At 36.3% G+C, this 19,655-nt stretch overlaps 1 protein-coding gene across 4 annotated transcripts in view; it reads right to left on the bottom strand.

Moving 5' to 3' along the window:
* Positions 1 to 19,655, bottom strand: part of LOC149779327 (sterol O-acyltransferase 1-like) — a 105,035-nt gene that overhangs the window by 33,995 nt on the left and 51,385 nt on the right. For all 4 annotated transcript variants that reach the window (XM_089939944.1, XM_089939943.1, XM_089939942.1 and 1 more), the window contains 2 exons: positions 12,715 to 12,777; positions 4,023 to 4,130 (listed from right to left, as the gene is read on the bottom strand). In XM_089939944.1, the coding sequence (XP_089796070.1) occupies positions 4,023 to 4,130; positions 12,715 to 12,777 (171 nt within the window). The remainder of the gene's footprint in view (positions 1 to 4,022; positions 4,131 to 12,714; positions 12,778 to 19,655) is intronic.

Raw genomic sequence — 19,655 nt, 5'->3', positions numbered from 1 at the left:
GACATCCTATAATTTCCCTAGTTTTTGACGAATGAGGTAAAATTAATTTTTGTCATCATCATCATCAACATTCATTGAGGCCTTGACCTTGTATGTTGCAATGGCTGCCAGTAGAAGTCATTCCAAAGGAGGCAAATTTCTTTGACTGCTGCCTTAAAACTAAATTTTAGTGGTATAGCATTCTGTACAGCAAAGGTGGTCAAATTGTCACCCTGTGTAAAAATGGTGCTACCAGTCTGATATGCCAGTAGGGCCAGTGGAGTCATGTCCTGCACAGTGGGTCTGGGGCCAGCAGGGAAGGATCACAAAACAGACCACTCCAAATGTGATGCTTGTTCGCCACATACCACTATCATGGATAGTGTTGGTCTGGGATTCTGCTGGACACAAGATGTCAGAATTGTCAAGCAACATGCTGTTCACCAGTCCAAAACAACACAGTTATGACTTCCAAAACCATACACTGATTGTCTGTACGGCTGGCCCAGCTGATTGCAAGCTGGGACATTGAACACTGAATAATCTGAAAGCTGTGGGAAAAATTGGATGGTATTCCTGCATGCCCAGCTTCAACATTCCTATGTGCATGCCAAGTTGGCAATAGGAAACTATGATCAGTGGACTGCCAACATAGTCGGCTGTAATATGTATATCACACTTGATTCTAGTACAGCTTAGCTTACTGTAATATGTATATCACATTTGATTATAGTACAGCTTAGCTTGCTGTAATATGTATATCACACCTGATTCTAATATAGCTTATCTTGCTGTAATATGTATATCACACTTGGTTCTAATACAGCTTAGCTTGCTGTAATATGTATATCACACATGATTCTAGTACAGCTTAGCTTGCTGTAATATCTATATCACACTTGATTCTAGTACAGCTTAGCTTGCTGTAATATGTATATCACACTTGATTCTAATACAGCTTAACTTGCTGTAATATGTATATCACACTTGATTCTAGCACAGCTTAGCTTGCTGTACTATGTATATCACACTTGATTCTAATACAGCTTAGATTGCTGTAATGTATATCACACTCGATTCTAATACAGCTTGAGAGGAATTCTTTGGTATGACTTCAACTGGATATGAAGCAATCATTGCTGTATGTTCTGGTTTAGGTACCATATATACTTGCTTATGAGTCGAAATTTCTTACAGAAACCTTTATGCAGGCAGAGTAGGGGATGTCTTATAAATGTGACAAACAGAAAATTTGATAAATCAAGGGGTAACATTGGAAATTCTAGATGTTTTGCAGTATGCACAAATACTGTCAATTCAAATATTTTTATGTTTTTATAACATTATAGTGACTCTGAAATGCATATATATGTAATGCACTGTGTTTATCGGTTTCATGACAGTATTAATTACATAATGTTTGTATCTGGATTGTAAGAATTTGGAAATATTGCTGGTAAATTAAATATTACCCACTGCAAAATGAAGTGTTTGTCAGTGTTATTTACAGTGGGTGTTGACTAGCAAGTATATTGCTTCCATCTTCAGGAAAGTCTGAACAACCTGTATTTGATGTTTTTGCTGTATAAACTCCGTGTTTGATGCAATAAAAGTTTTGACTTTATTTTCTTTTTCCATAAGCCAGATCTAATTCCCAAGTGGTATTTTCCCCAAGTTATCTGAAAGTGTACATGGGCCAATCAGCCCATGGCTTGTAAAGGCTGCAATGACTTTGTTTTCAAGTTGACAAATCCTTTTGATTGAGCCACATATGATACTTGTTTGTTGTCAATAAAAGGTATTACTTAAACTCCATCTGCACCTTTTAACAGATTTCACAGACTGTAGGATGAAAGTGTCACTTACAGAGCCCAAGCTCAGTCTCTTTACATAAGCATCTACATATGACAGTAAAGACATCACAATGACTAGATGACACTGGATATGTCAGAACTTTATTGGGTCACTCACAAAATGAGGATGAATTCTTGGGCTTTGCACCAGATGACATTAGATAGTGACATTTACAGGATAGTGTAATCACAAAAGTGTGAATTGACATTTATTGTTTATTTGTAAGATGTGTGGAATTAACATATTATGAGATAATGTGAATCAAATCATTCTGGGACACCTATGACTGAATTAATGAATTTCTCATATAAACTGATTTAAAATGTCAAGCATTATGAATTTCAACAAATTTTATAACCAGAAGATGGACAAAATGTAAATGCTAATATATCTGTAACAGATTCCACTCAATAATATAACTTAGTGGGTTTTTTCCTTCTCTTTATTCTGCTATTTACCTACCTACCTACCTATCCATCCATCTAGTTTGGCTTGTTAGTTTTCACAAAGTGCAACATCTCACTGACAACAAGTCACCTCATCAGATGGAGCTGATTTGCAAGATACAACCTGACTTAACGGAGGGTCAAAGAGAAATTAGCTTTCATGCAGCCCCAAAATATGGTGGTGGTGGTGGGGGTAAGCCAACTTATAATTGGGAACATATGGCATCTTCATTGGATATGGAGTGTGACATCTCAACATCCACCAAATAAATGATTCATAAATCAGAAATCGGATGAATGCTTAATATTTTCTTTGTGTTTGGGAGATTCAGAGCATGCCCTTATTTTTGTGCAATTCAACTGCCTTTACGAGATGATGGACCAAATGTTTTCCGCACATACTGCACACACGCTACATCAGTGTACGGAAGAAATGTATACAGGCCAGGGACTTCTCATGGTTGTTCTTCACATCTTTAATGCATCTGAACTTCTTGCAAGACTGACATCTCTAATGAAAGAGAGAAGAAAAAGGAAAAAAAACATTCGTACATTACTCGGATTGTTCTAACTGGTAAACTCATGTTACCAAGACAATTAAATGTCTGTAACAAACCAAAATTTAACAGTAAAAACTAATTTGAGTGTTACTGACTGACATCACAAGGTCAATAATGACTGGTCAAAGAATGCCTGAACACAAAAAAAATTCAATGGGGATAACTACATGTTTTATACACCAGATATAGCAACCTCTTCACTCAATGATAAGACTGAAAATAGCTGCTGGATGGTCAGAATTTAATATAAATTACAATGGATTCTTCAGAAGTGATGTTCATGGATGCAAGCTACAGTAAGCTGGTTACATCCAGGATGCAGGTGGCCACCTGCAGGAACAGGAGATAATATGAAAGAGTTATTTCCCTTTATCGATATGGCATATAAATGATAAGGCATTCTTCATCGTTTAGTAAGGGCTGCATCAGAGGTAGCGGAGAGTAATTTCCTAATGACCAGGTAATGTATTTGATGGAGAAATTTGATTCTATCACTTTAATCTAAATATTTTTACATAACAAATAATGGAACTTCAAATTATGTATCAAATATTTTTAAAATTAATTACTGTAGGTTCAACAACTTGCCCCTTAAAAGAAAACACATGCTCAAGAATCTTTTATGCTTTTGCAAACTCCTGATACTGACAATTCATTTAAAGTGAAACCTGCTAATAATGGACACTCAATGGACACTAAATTTGTCTTTTATTGGCACCAAAACTACAGGATATATCACTAGTGGCAAGTATTAGAACTCAGACTTATACAGATTTCCATGTAACAGATTTAAATTCACAGAAAGAAACTGTTAACGTTATTTTACCTAACTACATATACTAATACAAAGAAATTTTGTCAGGAGAGGGTTATTTTAAATACTGACATAAACCCTACACAATTACATATCTTTGCATAAAAGGAAGGACTGGATTTGTTAAGAACAAAATCTGCTTATATCTTGTTGTCTTAATGTCAACAGTCAGTGTAATCTGACTACGGACTGTATATTTAATGAAATAACTGTCAAGTCTGCCCAGAGAATGAGATTCTGCATTAATAAATGCCACAGCAGTTGAAGATTTCTATGTACTGAGCAAGGTCTGATAGTAAATTCATCGCAAATGTCAACAGAAATCTATGTCTCATGGGGGAAGGGAAATAAACTGTCTGGCATACTTACGTGCCTGTATCAATGAGGTCATAAACTAAAGTATTTAAGCTGAATACTATTAAAATGGCTGCAAACATATGGTATATGGTCTTGATGTGGTCAATTTCAAATAGGTCTCTGAAAAAGATTTTGAAAGAAACATTTTAATGAAGCAGACAGCATAATTAAAAATATTAGGACTATAAGACAAGTAAAAACAATCAATGCTTTGACATGTTGATGAAAAAAAGAGAATTAAAATGTCGAAAGTAAAAATAATATATATATACATATGCACCAAGCATGTAGTAGTTTATGTACAAAAGTAATGCATAAGATGTATTTTATTTACAAGAGTACTCCTATTTATTTCATGTACAAAAGTACTGTGTGTGAAGTATGTTAAGTTTGTTTTAGTTTTGTGTGTTAACAACACTTTTAACAAACTTCTGGCTATAATATATGTAGAGGAAATGGGAACAAAATTCCTTTGTCAGTGAGACACCAAGGCAGCCGACATCGAGCCGTCTTAGATGAGTAATGAACTTTTAACCCTTGGATTACAAGTAGACCCTCTGCCAACTGAGCTACCATATGCAAAAAAGTACTGTGCATGATATATTATACATAAAAAGGTATTCTGTACAAAGTACTGCATGTACAAAAGTACCATATTTTCGCGTATATAAGACACGTCTTATATAAAATTTTACTTACCCCGCATCCTAAGTGCGTCTTATATTCGTGGGCGTCTTATCTAATTATTTTTTACACAAACGAAAACTCAGTCAACAATTTTTGTAATAAACATTTACTAAAAACAGTGTTTGTCTTGATTTAAAATCAGTCTATTCATCTTCATCATCATCAGTTTCTGCTTCAAATCCATCGAAATTTTCATCGAATTCACTCTTGTCGCCGAATACCTCCATAGCCGCTGATAATCGATCTTCAATGGAGTCAGTGGTATCGGATGTCCGAAGAACTGATATCGGCGGCCGGTTCTGGAATTATCCCACACTTTCTGAAGCCAATGAAGATTGTTGTTGTTTTCACTTTCTCCCATGCCCGGAGAACCCAATTACACACCTCTATGTACATTGCACGACGTTGTTGAACAGCTGGCGTGAAGGTGTGCTTACCGCTAGTCATCCAACGATCCCATTCCTCATGAACAAAAGTCCTAAATGGATGATTGACGGCAACATCCAAGGGCTGGAGCTTACAAGTCAGACCACCTGGTATAATGGCTATGTGGGCTCCAGCATTGTGGATGTGTTTCTGCACAGTCGTCTCCTTATGGGCAGCCATCGCATCGAAAATCAGAAGATATTGCTTATTGAAAAATCCGCCTCTTCTTGTTCTGAAGCACTTGTCCGTCCAGGTCTGCATCACCTCTGTATTCATCCAGCCTTTTTATTGCTGACAACAACAACTCCAGCTGGCAAAGTTTCTCTGGGCATGGTTATCCTTTTAAAGATAACAATGGGTTTCAGTTTTCCTCCTGCAGCTGTGCAGGCCAACACAACAGTTAAATTCGTTCGTTCGTGTCCCATGGTATCAACCGCTACTGTCTTTACTCCTTTCTCTGCCACTGATCTGCTAGCTGGAATATCGAATGACATTGGAACCTCATCCATGTTGATGATGTCATCATCTGCCAACTTCAGTTCAGTTATTTCCTTCTGAACAAAGGTGTTGAAAACATCCAATTTATTCTCCCAAACGTCTGAAAGCTTCTGTCCAACAGTTGTATGTGCCCGGACTGCAAGGTTGTTCTGTTTCATGAACTTGAACACCCAGTTCCCACTGCCACGAAAGTCCATGATCTTCATTTCTGTAGCAATAATTCGAGCCTTGAGTTTGATCGATGTCGTTGAAACCGCACGGTTACTGTCACATTTCGAACGTACCCAGTTGGCAAGATTTTCTTCCAAGTTCGGCCATCTTGCCTTTCTACCTCTACGAGCTCGTTTCCTTGGATTCATCTTCTTAAGCTCCTCTTCCTCCAACTTCCAGTCACGTAAATTCACGTGCAACTAAAAATTAGTTCACGTGCAACTAAATTCTCTTCCAGCAGCTCTGTTGCCATGCTCCTTGGCAAACTTGACGACGTCGAATTTAAAATCGGCCATATATGATTTTCGCTTCGTTATCTTGAAAATTTTATAAATGCTCAAGAGACTGATTACTCATTTATTTATAACAAGAGATTGATCCCACGTATACCCTATATACCGGTGTTTACTAACCCCAGCCGCTGAAGCCTAGGCCTAGCGGCTTAGAAGAAGATAAGATCAAACGACAACCGTTGCGGCCCTGCCTCAAACAATTCTTTGAGCTTCAGCCAAAACGATCAATGGAGCCTTTTTTACATTAGGTGAGTGATCGAAACATTGGAGATATTTGCGTTTATGACAATGGAAAGTACATGTACCGGCAGCCACTTTGATGCACGTGGTTTGAAAACAGATGTTTACCGGTACATATTTGAACAAAACAACACACAGAATTATTCAAAAGATTTTATTAAACTTTATTGGAACAATAATGTAATAGTACTTAACAAAATAATATTAGATACAGATCAATACTGTAAGTAACTTATAAGTTTTTAAAAAAATCAACGCTATATCATCTGCAGTCAAAATAGGGTTTGCTCAGTTCGGCAGATGGCGTGGCCGAGTGCGTCTTATATTCGTGGGCATCTTATTTAAAATATTTTTTACACAAATCGTCAAAACCCGCGTCTTATATATGGGTGCATCTTATAATTGGGTACGTCTAATATACGCGAAAATACGGTACTGACTAATGTACCATGTGCATAAATGTAGTGTTTAATGTATTTTATATACAAAGTACTGTCTGAAGTGTTTTTTATATACAAAAAGTACATGTACTGTGTATGGTATATTTTATGCATCTGAAGCATTTACTGTACAAAAGTACACTGAAACCCAGGTATAGCACAATGATTAGATTCCATAAAAGTACACTAAAACCCTGGTATAGCACAATTAGATTCCACAAAAGTACACTGAAACCCTAGTATAGCACAATGATTAGATTCCACAAAAGTACACTGAAACCCTGCTATAGCACAATGATTAGATTCCACAAAAGTACACTGAAACCCTGGCATAGCACAATTAGATTCCACAAAAGTACACTGAAACCCTAGTATAGTACAATGATTAGATTCCACAAAAGTACACTGAAACCCTGCTATAGCACAATAGTTAGATTCCACAAAAGTACACTGAAACCCTGTTATAGCACAATGATTAGATTCCACAAAAGTACACTGAAACCCTGCTATAGCACAATGATTAGATTCCACAAAAGTACACTGAAACCCTGCTATAGCACAATGATTAGATTCCACAAAAGTACAATGAAACCCTGCTATAGCACAATTATTAGATTCCACAAGATGTCATGTCCTGATTACAGTATCATGCTATAACCAACCAAGTCAGTTCTCTGAAAAAAATGTTGCATTCCCCCCACCAAAAAAAAGGTTGGGGGTGTAACAGAAGTGGATGCAAAACTATGTGCTTCACTGGCCTGGTTACCATCTTAACTCATTCAGCCCCAATCTGATGAGACTGTACCCTATTTCCACGCTCTGCAGCATCAAGGTCATTTAAGATACACCAAAGTGGGTGGTATTACAAAAAAGTAGACAGATATAGCTCTACAATGATACCAAATAATCTAGACGTTCTAGTTGCACTACAAAAACAGAGGGAAAAATTTAATTTTTTGGACCCATTTTTTTCCACCCAAAATTTGCTCATAGTAGGAATCCGATTTTGTGTCCAGATTTTAGACCATTTGGCCTCAGATATAAGGCAGACTGGTCTGAACTCCACACAGACAGGTGAACCTTTGCAAAAACTAGGATAAGGTGGGCATTTGGAATAAAGAGTGGTCTCCAAATGAAAATGAAGGGTCCATTAAGCAAAAAAAAAAAAACCCCAAAAACCTCCAAGTTTTACCCTTCTGCTCATGCACAAGCAAAAGAACCAATGGAAAACAATGTTTCTAATACAACTAGGCATTAGTCTCAAGGAAAATCTGTTGAAAGTTGATGCATTATGATGTATTCAGAAATAGCCGCCAAAATGTCTTTCCTACTCGCATTTCAGGCGAAAACGACAAAAAAAACCAGGGCCGAATGAGTTAAATCAATGCATAATATATTAAAGAAAAACAATTCCATACCCCAACATTCAGGGCAATACATTTTCAGGGTTGGACAAGTACAACTTTCCAAGGTGCAAGTCCAGGCCAAGTTTTTTTTCCTCCCTATTTTAAAACAAGCTTTTTTCCCTAGTTTAAAACAAGCCAGACAAGTGCTAATTTTCATACTTCAATCACTTTATCTAACTTCAAACTAATTAAATGACAGTGACGAGTCCTTAATTTTTTTAAATGATCATATGAGGAATCAGCCTAAACATGTGGTATTACACTTGATGGAAGTATGCCAAAGGAGCATTTTGTGCATTTGCAAGACAAGATGGCTGCCATCGCTTAACCGGCTTGAAGCAGCTGTTCCATTTTTTAGAGCTGTTTTCATGATATTTGTGCTTGTTGCCTGTTTTCATCTTCGTCACTGTGTTCATTATGTATTGGCTGTTAAATTCGTATGTGTTTCTTCATCTCCTTGTTTTGGAAACAAGAACAATTAGACTTTTTCTCAGCTGTCTTGCTCCACTGTTTTTGAACAAACCGCCATCACGTGATTCTCGCCAGTCAACCCGTATATGCTACGATGGACCCTCATTATTTACTTTAAATGATCACTCCTTGGCTCTCCATGCTACATTGTGCTCTAGACTAAACGAACTGGGACTACATTCATCATTACCTAAATGTAAACAGAAGTGAAAAAAGAAACATTGTTTCAAAGCTAGCCGGCGTAGAACAGGAAGAATCCCAGTTACCTCCCATATTTCAGCTCAACAATTAAAAAAATTTTGACCGTTAATTTAGATAACCTAATTCAAATCCCTATTAATTCATCAACCTGTGTGTCAACTATCCAAGAAATACCTCTACGCATTGCATTATTCAATGCCCAGTCAGTAGGACCACCGGAAAAGCGCACAGAAATAGTTCATTTTATCAACGACCAAAATGTTGACATATTTTTCCTGACAGAAACATGGCTAAAAACATCAGGCGATGAACCCAAGTGTGCGGATCTAACAACCACTGGTTACTCCATCAAGTCGTTCCCCCGTAATTCTCACGGAGGTGGATTTGCTGTCATCACAAAGAACTCCATGATAAAACGTCTTAACTACACCACAACATTCAATTTTGACCACAAATCGTTTGAACTATTCCAAACCACACTGACACTGGAGCAAGGGTCAGTCCATCTTTTCTGCCTATACCGCCCTCCTCCTAGTAGAAAAAACAAGCTGGCTGACTCTCTCTTTTAGGAGCAGTTTCCGAATCTCCTGGACTATGGAAATTCAATAGGTGGCAACCTGATTATTCTTGGAGAATTCAACTTTCACTCTGACTGTTCCGGAAACTCAAATACATCAAAACTCATAGATTCCATTAATGTTTTCAACCTCAAACAGTCAGTTAACCAACCCACCCATAAACATGGTCACATTTTAGACAGGATTCTTCATAGACCTGATGATAACATTCTACGGTCCTCCCAGGTATCCCATGACCTTGCATCAGATCACCTCTGCATTATATGCCATCTTGACATATCAGTCCCTAACCCTCCACTTTTATCTGCTACTAAGAGAAACCTCCATAAGATAAATAGAACCAAACTAATGCACAACATCCAAGCTATTCTAACAACTTGCTTACCTCCTACCGCAGAACAACTCGACAACTGTCTGCGTTCATTGCTTGACAAACATGCCCCAGCTACCAAGTGCAGAGTATCAATTCAAAAGTGTTCTCCATGGTATAGCAGTGTTAGGGACCAGCTTCGCACTGCTAAAAGAGACCGCCGTAAAGCTGAGAGGCCCTCCTTTCCACCAGACTCACTATTCATAAGCAAATCTATGAAGTCGCTAAGAAGAAGGTCACAAATATAGTCCATGCAGCGAAATCAGCCCACTACACTACTAAGATCATGGAAAGTTCCAGCTGCAAAGTGCTCTTCAAGATTACTAACAAGCTAATGCCAAGGAACAAATCAACACCACTTTCAACTACCTTCTCTCAGTCGTCCTTCTGGACATGTTTGCAAATTTCTTCCATGACAAAGTACAAACCATTAGAGATAAGCTTGACACCACAATATCAATTGACTTGTCGTCACCATACAGTTGGGATACAAAATTTGAGCAGCAACCATTAGCAGCATTTGAACTAGTCTCTATGGATTTTGTACGTACAATCCTGATGAAGAGTGCACCAAAGTCATGTGAACTTGATCCAGTTCCAATATCACTGCTGCTTGAGTGCTTAGATCCAGTACTGCCTGCGCTAACTGATGTTATTAATACCTCTCTCTCATCCGGGGAATTCCCATCATTTTTCAAAACTGCCATTGTAAAGCCTCTGCTGAAGAAACCAACACTAGACCATAACGATTTAAAGAACTACCAGTCAGTTTCTAATCTCCCATTCATATCAAAAATCTTAGAAAAGGTTGTTCTATCCCAGCTTGCATCTCATCTAAATTCAAAGTCTTTTTAGCAATGTACAATCTGCATATCGCCCTTGCCACAGTACTGAAACTATTCTTCTAAAAGTAGTTAATGACATTCTCTCTGCATTGGATAGCAAAAAGATTACAGTCCTCACCCTCCTTGATTTGTCTACAGCATTTGACACAATAGACCATGATATATTACTTCACCATCTCCAGCATGTATTTGGCATTCATGATACAGCCTTACTGTGGTTCAAGTCCTACTTGGTCAACAGGACACAAATTGTATCTGCAAATGGAATTACACTCCAGCAAATTGTATCTGTAAATGGAATACACTCCAGCCCAGTTGATCTATGTTGTGGTGTTCCACAGGGGTCTGTTCTTGGACCTGTTCTCTTCATTCTATACACTCAACCGCTCTCAAGTGTCATAGATCGTCATCCAGTGTCTCACCAATTTTATGCTGATGACACCCAAATATACAAATCTAGCCACCCAACTGAAGTTGATACTACCATCCAAGGTGTAGAGAGGTGCATTTCTGATGTGAAATCACAGATGACATGTAACAAGCTGCAGATGAATGATGACAAAACTGAGGTCATTCTGATCACAACACAAAGACTTTCTCATTCACTTCCTTTACCTCAAACAATAAATATCAGCAACGCCAACATTAAATTCACACAATCAGTACAAAACCTAGGTGTTATTCTGGAAAGCACTCTCACATTGCACCAACATGTCATGAACATATGCAAGGCTGCATATCTTGAGCTGAGACACATCAGCTCAATTCGCAAATATCTTTCAGTTGATGCCACTAGAACACTTGTGTGTTCATTAGTACTTTCAAGACTGGACTATTGTAACTCAATTCTGTCTGGTTCATCTCAATATCTACTCCAGAAACTTCAAAACACTGCTGCTCGGATCATACTTAAAGTACCACAATCAGAGAACACCTCCCCACTGCTCTGTACCTACACTGGCTATCCATTCGATCCAGAATCAAACACAAAATTTGTTCTCTGTGCTATGTTTCACTGTCGGACTCTAGTCCAACATACCTATTCGATCTCACCCATGTGTACACACCAGCAGGATACTTACGCTCCTCTTCTGACAATCGTATACTCATTATTCCCACTATGAAAAACAAAGTCATATGGACAGCATTCTTTTACATACCAAGGCCCAGCAGCGTGAAATGAATTGCCCACTAAACTTAGACACAAAGACACAGTGATCACATTCAAGAGGGCTCTCAAAACTCACTTATTTCGACTGCAAGAACAAACTTAAAGACCTAATAATGTTTCCAATCTGAAACATTCTCAGCATGTTTTTCATTTTTTAATGTTTTTCTAATTTCATGGTGTTTGTTTTTGTAATAATATTATTATATGTTTTTTATCTTATAGGTGTTGTCTAATGTTGTAAAGCGCTTAGAGCTTCTAAAGATTAGGCGTTATACAAAGTCCTCATTATTATTATTATTATTTAAATGACAAAATTTATGTTATTATCACTTTAGTAAAGGTAGCTGTCAAATGATGCGATCTTTTCTATTCTGATAAAATGAGTTAACTAAATTCTTTTCACAAATAAGGTCATAAGGAATAAGTTATTCTTAATACTGCTATAATTTAAATGTACAAGATTATAGTTGTGAATGTGTTTGTTTCTAATTTCTGTTACTATTCTCCATACTAGCGACATAATCAGCAAATTAAATTCATTTACAGATACATGGAAATAGAGTTCAGCTGAATTTGTGTGGTATTGGGAAAGGCACTTAGCAGCTAATTTCTTGTCATGATAGAGACAATAATATGTCAGAAATCCATGAAAATCACCCAATTTTTTAAAAATTATTTCAGGGGCACATCAGTAATTTGTATGAACATATAACCTGGATAATCTGCATCCAGATAATCTCTGCCCTACTGTAGTCATAAAGATACATGTACACATGACAAGACAAATTAATGTGCCAGGTCTATTATCACCACAGACTCATAAAGAAATCGAAGTTTATTTGAGAATTAAAGTTACACAGATACTTACGTTAAAACTGATCTTCTGGTAGTAAAGACTTTATCAGGCAATTCTCCCTTTTCTCGACTTTTACTGGAAAAAAATTCAGACATAATCCAAAATTATTCTGTACATTTTATAGCACATTAATCAAATGTATGGTACACATTTTTTCCATCTAACTTATTTCATCTTTTCAAAACAACAAGAACACAATATAAATCAAGAAACCCAAGTGGCCTAATATCGCTTACCTCCCCAATACAACTTAACAGTAGACCATTTCACTATGCTGGCTTATGTATTACATGTACTATAAGAAAATAACCAAGGTAAACTAACTGCCAAACTTGATATAATATTGATTATGCTTATTTTACTAGAGCCTGAAAAAGTGTATTCTACATATAATGGTATGATTAATAAGACAGTCATAATGAAAGTCATACAAGATCTTGATGATATTATTCCATTCACCAAGTTTTATTTAAACTATGAGAAATAAGTATCCAGATCTCGAGAGGTAACAAGCTCACTCAATCAAATACAAAGCATCTTATTTCTATAGGCTGTGTTTGAAGTTTAATGAAATAGATCAAATATACTGCTTCTGGAGCAGCAACAAGCTCTGGGAATCAGATGCAAGATCAACTTGTGGACATGCATGGATCCTGCTCAAATTTTACATTGTCCAAGATCTTAATGATATAAGCCTTTGTTCTAATTTGAACCAAACTGGACAAATATTATGGCTCCAAAACTTGGCCTATCAAATGCAAGATCACCTCATTAATATTCTTGGTTAATGCTCATTGTTAAATTTGTCCAAGATCTTGAATACAAACATATATTCCAAGTTTGATCAAAACTGGATCTGAAATACAACCTCCCAGCTGGTCACAAGCTCAGCCATTAAGACACAAGATTACCTCATTAATATGCATGGGTCTTGCTTATTACTAAAACTATCTAAGATCTTGGTGGTATAAGCCCATATTTAAAGTCTCACAAACATCAATTATGAAACATGTCTCACAAAGGTGTGTGCATGTGTGATTTGGATTTTTAATGTAGCTTTAACAGTTTTTTAAATAAATTCAGTCAAATCACTATGATGTCTGCAGTGTGACAGTTGTAGTAATGTCTAGCACTGGAGCATCATATTGAAGACATGTAGCATCATGTCCCACCTAGTTACATTATCCTGACACCAGACCGACCAGTCCTAACTCTAACCTCTTAATGCAGAGCGCCTAGCAAGGCAGCTGTAAATACCATTTTTATAAGTCTTTGGTATGACTTAGCCGGGGTTCAAACATCTTACATCCTGCATCTGAGGTGGGCATTCCAACCATTAGATCACTAGAGCAATCTGTCTAATAAATACTGCATCTGAGGTGGACACTCCAACCATTAGGTCACTGGAGCAATCTGTTTTGTAAAGGAGGAACACAATCAATCAAATGCCAGATCACCCAATTAGTATAAATGAATCTTATTTATTATTGAACTTTTATTTAGTGAAATATTCATATATTTCAAGTTTGACCATAACTGTGACATCCTGAAGGGTAAGAAGCACAGATACAAGATCACCTAATTAGTATGCAATGATCTCAATCAATACTGAACTTATCTAAGATTCTAATTATACTAATGATGTAAGCATATATTCCAAGTTGGATAAAAATTTGATCATACAAATGACTTCTAGGGTGGCAACAAGATTAACCAATCAGATACAAGATCCCCTCTTTAATATGCATACCTATCACACATCATCAAACTTGGCCTAGATTTTGAGGATGTAAAACCATATTCCAAGCCTGATTAAGATCAGATCAGTCAGAAATATGGACCCAAGAGTGGCAACAAACAACTGCTGATGAACAGATAAATGATGTACCACAAACGACACACAATGGATGCAGGGCCACACTATAAGCTCATCTGGACTCATGGCCAGATGGGCTAAAAGTGATGAGGCTGGATGTAAATGTAAACTTGAACACTACCTAACAATGGATTACTACCTAAGTATTAAAATTAAGTTGTTAGATAAATATCTCATATATTCTAATATACTTTAAGCTTCATAAAAAGGTAAACATTAATCTGGTGGATGATTATTGTCTTACAATATAAATATTATATTTCAAACAAAACTCCTTGTGCTAAATGAGCAAAGAAATGTGTGATAAAACAAAACAAGACAGGCTCTACTTGTTGAGAACCATGATGAAAGCACTGTTGTAACATGTGTCACCTTGACCCCAAGGTGAAGAAGCTGAGAAAGCATGTAGCAGAATGAAGAAAACCCACCAAGTGGTTTAGGGAAAAAAGCAAATAAAAATGCTTTAACCAAAACAATAACAAAATTTTCTGACTGTGACCTTGAACCCATGGTCAAAGTGTCATAAAGTGAACTATCTTAGCTTATTCATCCCAAGACAATCTATCAACTTGGTGTGTAGGAATATAAGCTAATGAAAATGCTTTAACCAGAAACCTAAATGCAAATTTTCTATGATGGAACCCAAACTCCAAGGTAAATGGGGTGACCAAACACATCACTGAATTAATTGTCATTGCTTCATAGTGATTTATTCCAGGTATGAAAACACCTAACAAAAGGTTTAGCAAATATAAACAAATTAAAGACTTTGACCACAATGGTCAATGCAAATTTTCAAAGACTAAGACCTAGATTCAAAGCAAAATGGAAGCAAACATGCCAGAGAATGTTCTGTCTCAGCTTCATAATGATTCATCCCAAGCATGATCAAAATCTATCAAGGGGTCTTGTAAATATACGCAAAATTAAAACTTACCCATTAACTACTGACTCCAACATGCTGCCAGCAAAAACATGATTGCTATGTCTCACTTCCACTAATATGGGCTTGTTACAAATGATGTGAGAAACATTAAAATTTAATATGAAACATTAAGAAAAGGCTTGCTTCTTTACATATTTTATTCTGGTAACAAGAATTCTGAAGCTGGTTATTTTACCTGGTATGCCATGGCATAATCCACAAACCTTGCAAAGTCACTTGAAAAAGAATTCAGGTCACTGTGATCTACTTTTGCCTGTTATAAGAAGTATGTATCAAGATAAATGCACCCATCAAGTTTTACACCTGAACATAAAAGAGTGTCACTGTGACCTTTTTTTGCCTGTGATGAACAATACTCTCCATAATAAATACACACATCAACAGAGTCATAGAAAAAAACTAAGTTAAATGCTAATATGTAATGCTTACACCTATACCACCAACAATGACAATACATTGGAAAATAGATACCCATGTTGTACCTATGATTTGCAGGCAAAACAAAAACAACCATCTGAGTCAGTAAAACATAATTTTGAATGTCTTTAACAAGAACGCATTAAAAAAACATGACAATTATTAATAAAACCTGAAACATGCTGGAGCAAAGAGCTCAAAAGAAAAGCCCATACCTGTCTTAATAATACCTGAAGCTAAGAGAAATAAATACAAAAATGTATCATATCATGTTTTGTAAATACAAATAACATTCTTATTAGCCTTTAAATTTGAAATTAATCTGTTGTACAGTGCAGAAAAAGTGGCTTAACCATACTACACTTATGCTGGTGTAGGGTGCAGCTTGGTGTATTTCACTGATATGGTGGCATTATATTCTGGCAATGGCTGTATTCATCAATAACAATGAACTCCACAAACACAAGTAGGATCTACCTGGCCAATTAAACCCTCCATAAAATTACAATTATCAATCAACTACCACATTACAGAGATTCCCAGTGCATAAAACCAGTTAACTGACAACAAGGTAAGAATCCTTGTATATCAGGTGGCTGGACCCATACTATTATAAGTAAAAAATCATATACCTTTATCTGTTACATTACAATGCACTGGCAGATGAGGGTCTATCTTATTTATTCTAATGATTACTCCTAACAAACTGCAAAGACCCAGATCTGCTGGTACATTATGTGCAATGAACATTTGGACTTGAGCTTTAAGTGACTATATATGGTACAAATTCAACTTTTATAAACTGACATTTTTTGTATGATTTTCATCCGATGTTTACAATATAATTCTGAGTACTATTGGAAAAATGAAAAATGCTAATTTCATAAAAATAATCAAATTAGTTGTTGCTATATTCTCTATTTTTCAGAAGGCTCATTTTATGGATTGCATTGAATAATTGACTGTGTTCTAAAAAGGACTTGCAACAGATGGCAAATCCATGGGTTGGTAATCATTCAAATGCTAGCATTCCAACTTTGTAGGTTGGACATGATTTCAACCATTAACACCTGGATGGGGTTTAAGTTGTTGTTGTTATAGAGTTTAATGCCATTTTTCAGCACAAGATAGGCTATACATGGCAGCAGTATAAATGATGGAGGCAGAACCAGGGAAAACCCCGGAAAGAACCACCAACCCACGAGAATCCACTGACAAGCTTTCTTATATACATGTACCCACATTTGCCAAGTCTGAGAATCAAACCCACGCAGACAGAGGTGAGATGATAGTGGAGTTTAAGTCAGTGGCAGTTTGATAGAAAATAGTCCAAACCTTCTGTGCATACTGTAAACCATGCTGCTAAAGAAAACCAGTTATCCTCATTTTCACTGGAGATTGGTAATTACCATAATGTTATCAATCATTTATAAAGGAGTATTTCATAATAAATTACTGGTACAACAGTTAGTGTACATAACATTCTTCTGTTGAATATGCAGAGAGGAATAACTTGTCAGATTTTGTTTATCTGAATCAACCTGTGTTATTAATATCCAGTTTTGGCTGCATGGTATTGAATTTATTGAATCAATTAAGTCTATCATAAGTATTGGACAAACTTTCAATACACACAGCCTCCAAAGCATCCTATGGAGTTGCTAACTTGAACATGAGCAAGAAAATGCAAATGCATACAACCTGTTGGGAAAGAATAAATAAAATAGTACCAATATAAATGGCACAGGAACTGAAAATTAATATGTGCAACTTGCCCATAGGTATAGCAATTTTGGAAGCATGAACAGTATATGATAGAAGCAGTAAGTTTATTTTATAATAATGAGAAGGAATAATTCTTCATACACTTAAAAATTACATTTTCTCCTTTGGGGTTTACATGACAATGTTGAGTGTTAAAGTAATTGCATAAATGATATACTCATATAGAAGCGGGAACCAGCTAAGAACTGCAGAGACCCAGATCTGTTGTCATAATGTGCAAGCATATCCCGGTCTATGCAATATGTTAGGAGTAAGCAGTGGAAGTACAATAATCATGACCTGCTGTCTTTATGTAAGAAGATTTTCACTGAAAAATTATATATACATACATACATACACACACTATTTAAAACAGTTAATGTTTTAGCTTACAATTTATATTTTTTCTTGTTTGAATCATACAGTAGGGGGTGCCAAGTGACCAAGTGGTGTAAAGTGCTCACTGTTACAGATCACTGCCATCTCACCTCTGTCTGTGTGAGTTCGAGTCTTGGGCTCGGCCAATGTGGGTAGGTGAGAAAGCCTGCCAGTAGCTTCTTGTGGGTCGGTGGTTCTTTCCCGGGTTTTTCCTCCACCACTGATGCTGGCCGCCATGTATAGCCTATTTTGTGCTAAAAAATGGCATTAAACTCTACAACATCATACAGTACAACAATTATGAATTCAATGCAATATACACTGCCTGTATCAAGGGTCCCTAAAGAAAAAGATTACCACCCACCCCACCTGAAAATCCTAATTTTTGAAACTTGAAGACTGTCTAACATGGAAAGAATGATGTATAAACCGAGAAGATGATGTGTACTAAACCATGTCAACTCTGTCTTTGGAAAAATTCATGTATTAAAAGTGAATTTTCTGGATCCGATTAATTTCTGCTAGGTGTGAACAATGTCATGTATCACAGTAGAAAAATGACCTATGTCATACATCATGTGACAAATTCCTGTCACTCTGGTTGCTAAAAATATTGATAATATCATATACATTTAATTAACTTCAAAGGGTTTTAGTGGATGAAAAGTGCTGAAATTTATAAAACTCAATGACACTGAAACACAGAGGAAGTAAATGAATCTGGTACAGAAGTGCAGTCTTCACAGACGGTATATATTTATCATCAAATATGAGTTAATTTCAGGTGAATTTTGGGTAGAAAAAATGAGGTCCAAAAAATGAGGTTTTTCCCTCTGTATTTTCTAGTGCAGCGAGATATTCCAGATTATGCGGTATCATTGTAGAGCTACTTCTGTCTACCTTTCTATAATACCACCCACTTTAGTGTATCATACATGACCTTGATGCTACAGAGCTCGGCAGAAGGCTACTACCTCCTACCACTTAAACTCGTCACCAGGGGTTAATGTGTTAAGGGAATGAACAAAAACTGATGAGAGCTAGCAATCCCAGACAAGTCTGAAGTCAACGTATTTCAGCTAACAAACTGAACAATGTTTGAAATATTATTTACTGTAAGTAATAGCATAAAAGTAAGTTCAATGAACATACGCATTATGTGATCAATGTTAACAATGGAACAACCTAAAGGCTTGCTTGATGCATGAAAATAAACAGCAAAGTTTCATTGATAGGATTCATTATGGAGAGAAACAAGATCCATCATAGTAAGGTAAAAATTTCTGATGGTATGGTACACATGTGATGTGTCTTGAAATGATCTCATGCAGTAATACTTTTCAAGTTCTTTCAGGCTATTTATTGGCAATTATTTTTAAGGGAGGGGCTTTGATTTTCCACTGAGCAGAGATATTATATTTTCATGTATTTCAAGATAATTTTTATATATATATATATAATACAATGAACATGACATGGTGTTAATTTGTTGTAAATCAGAACAATATATTTTTTCCAGATTAACTGACTGATTCAAGTTTTCATCCTTAAAATAGGATCTCATAACATTAA

This window comes from Sinohyriopsis cumingii, chromosome 17 (genome assembly GCF_028554795.1).
Source record: "Sinohyriopsis cumingii isolate HCF-2022 chromosome 17, ASM2855479v2, whole genome shotgun sequence".
NCBI classification, from domain to species: domain Eukaryota; kingdom Metazoa; phylum Mollusca; class Bivalvia; order Unionida; family Unionidae; genus Sinohyriopsis; species Sinohyriopsis cumingii.
This window is presented reverse-complemented; position numbering and strand designations above follow the sequence as displayed.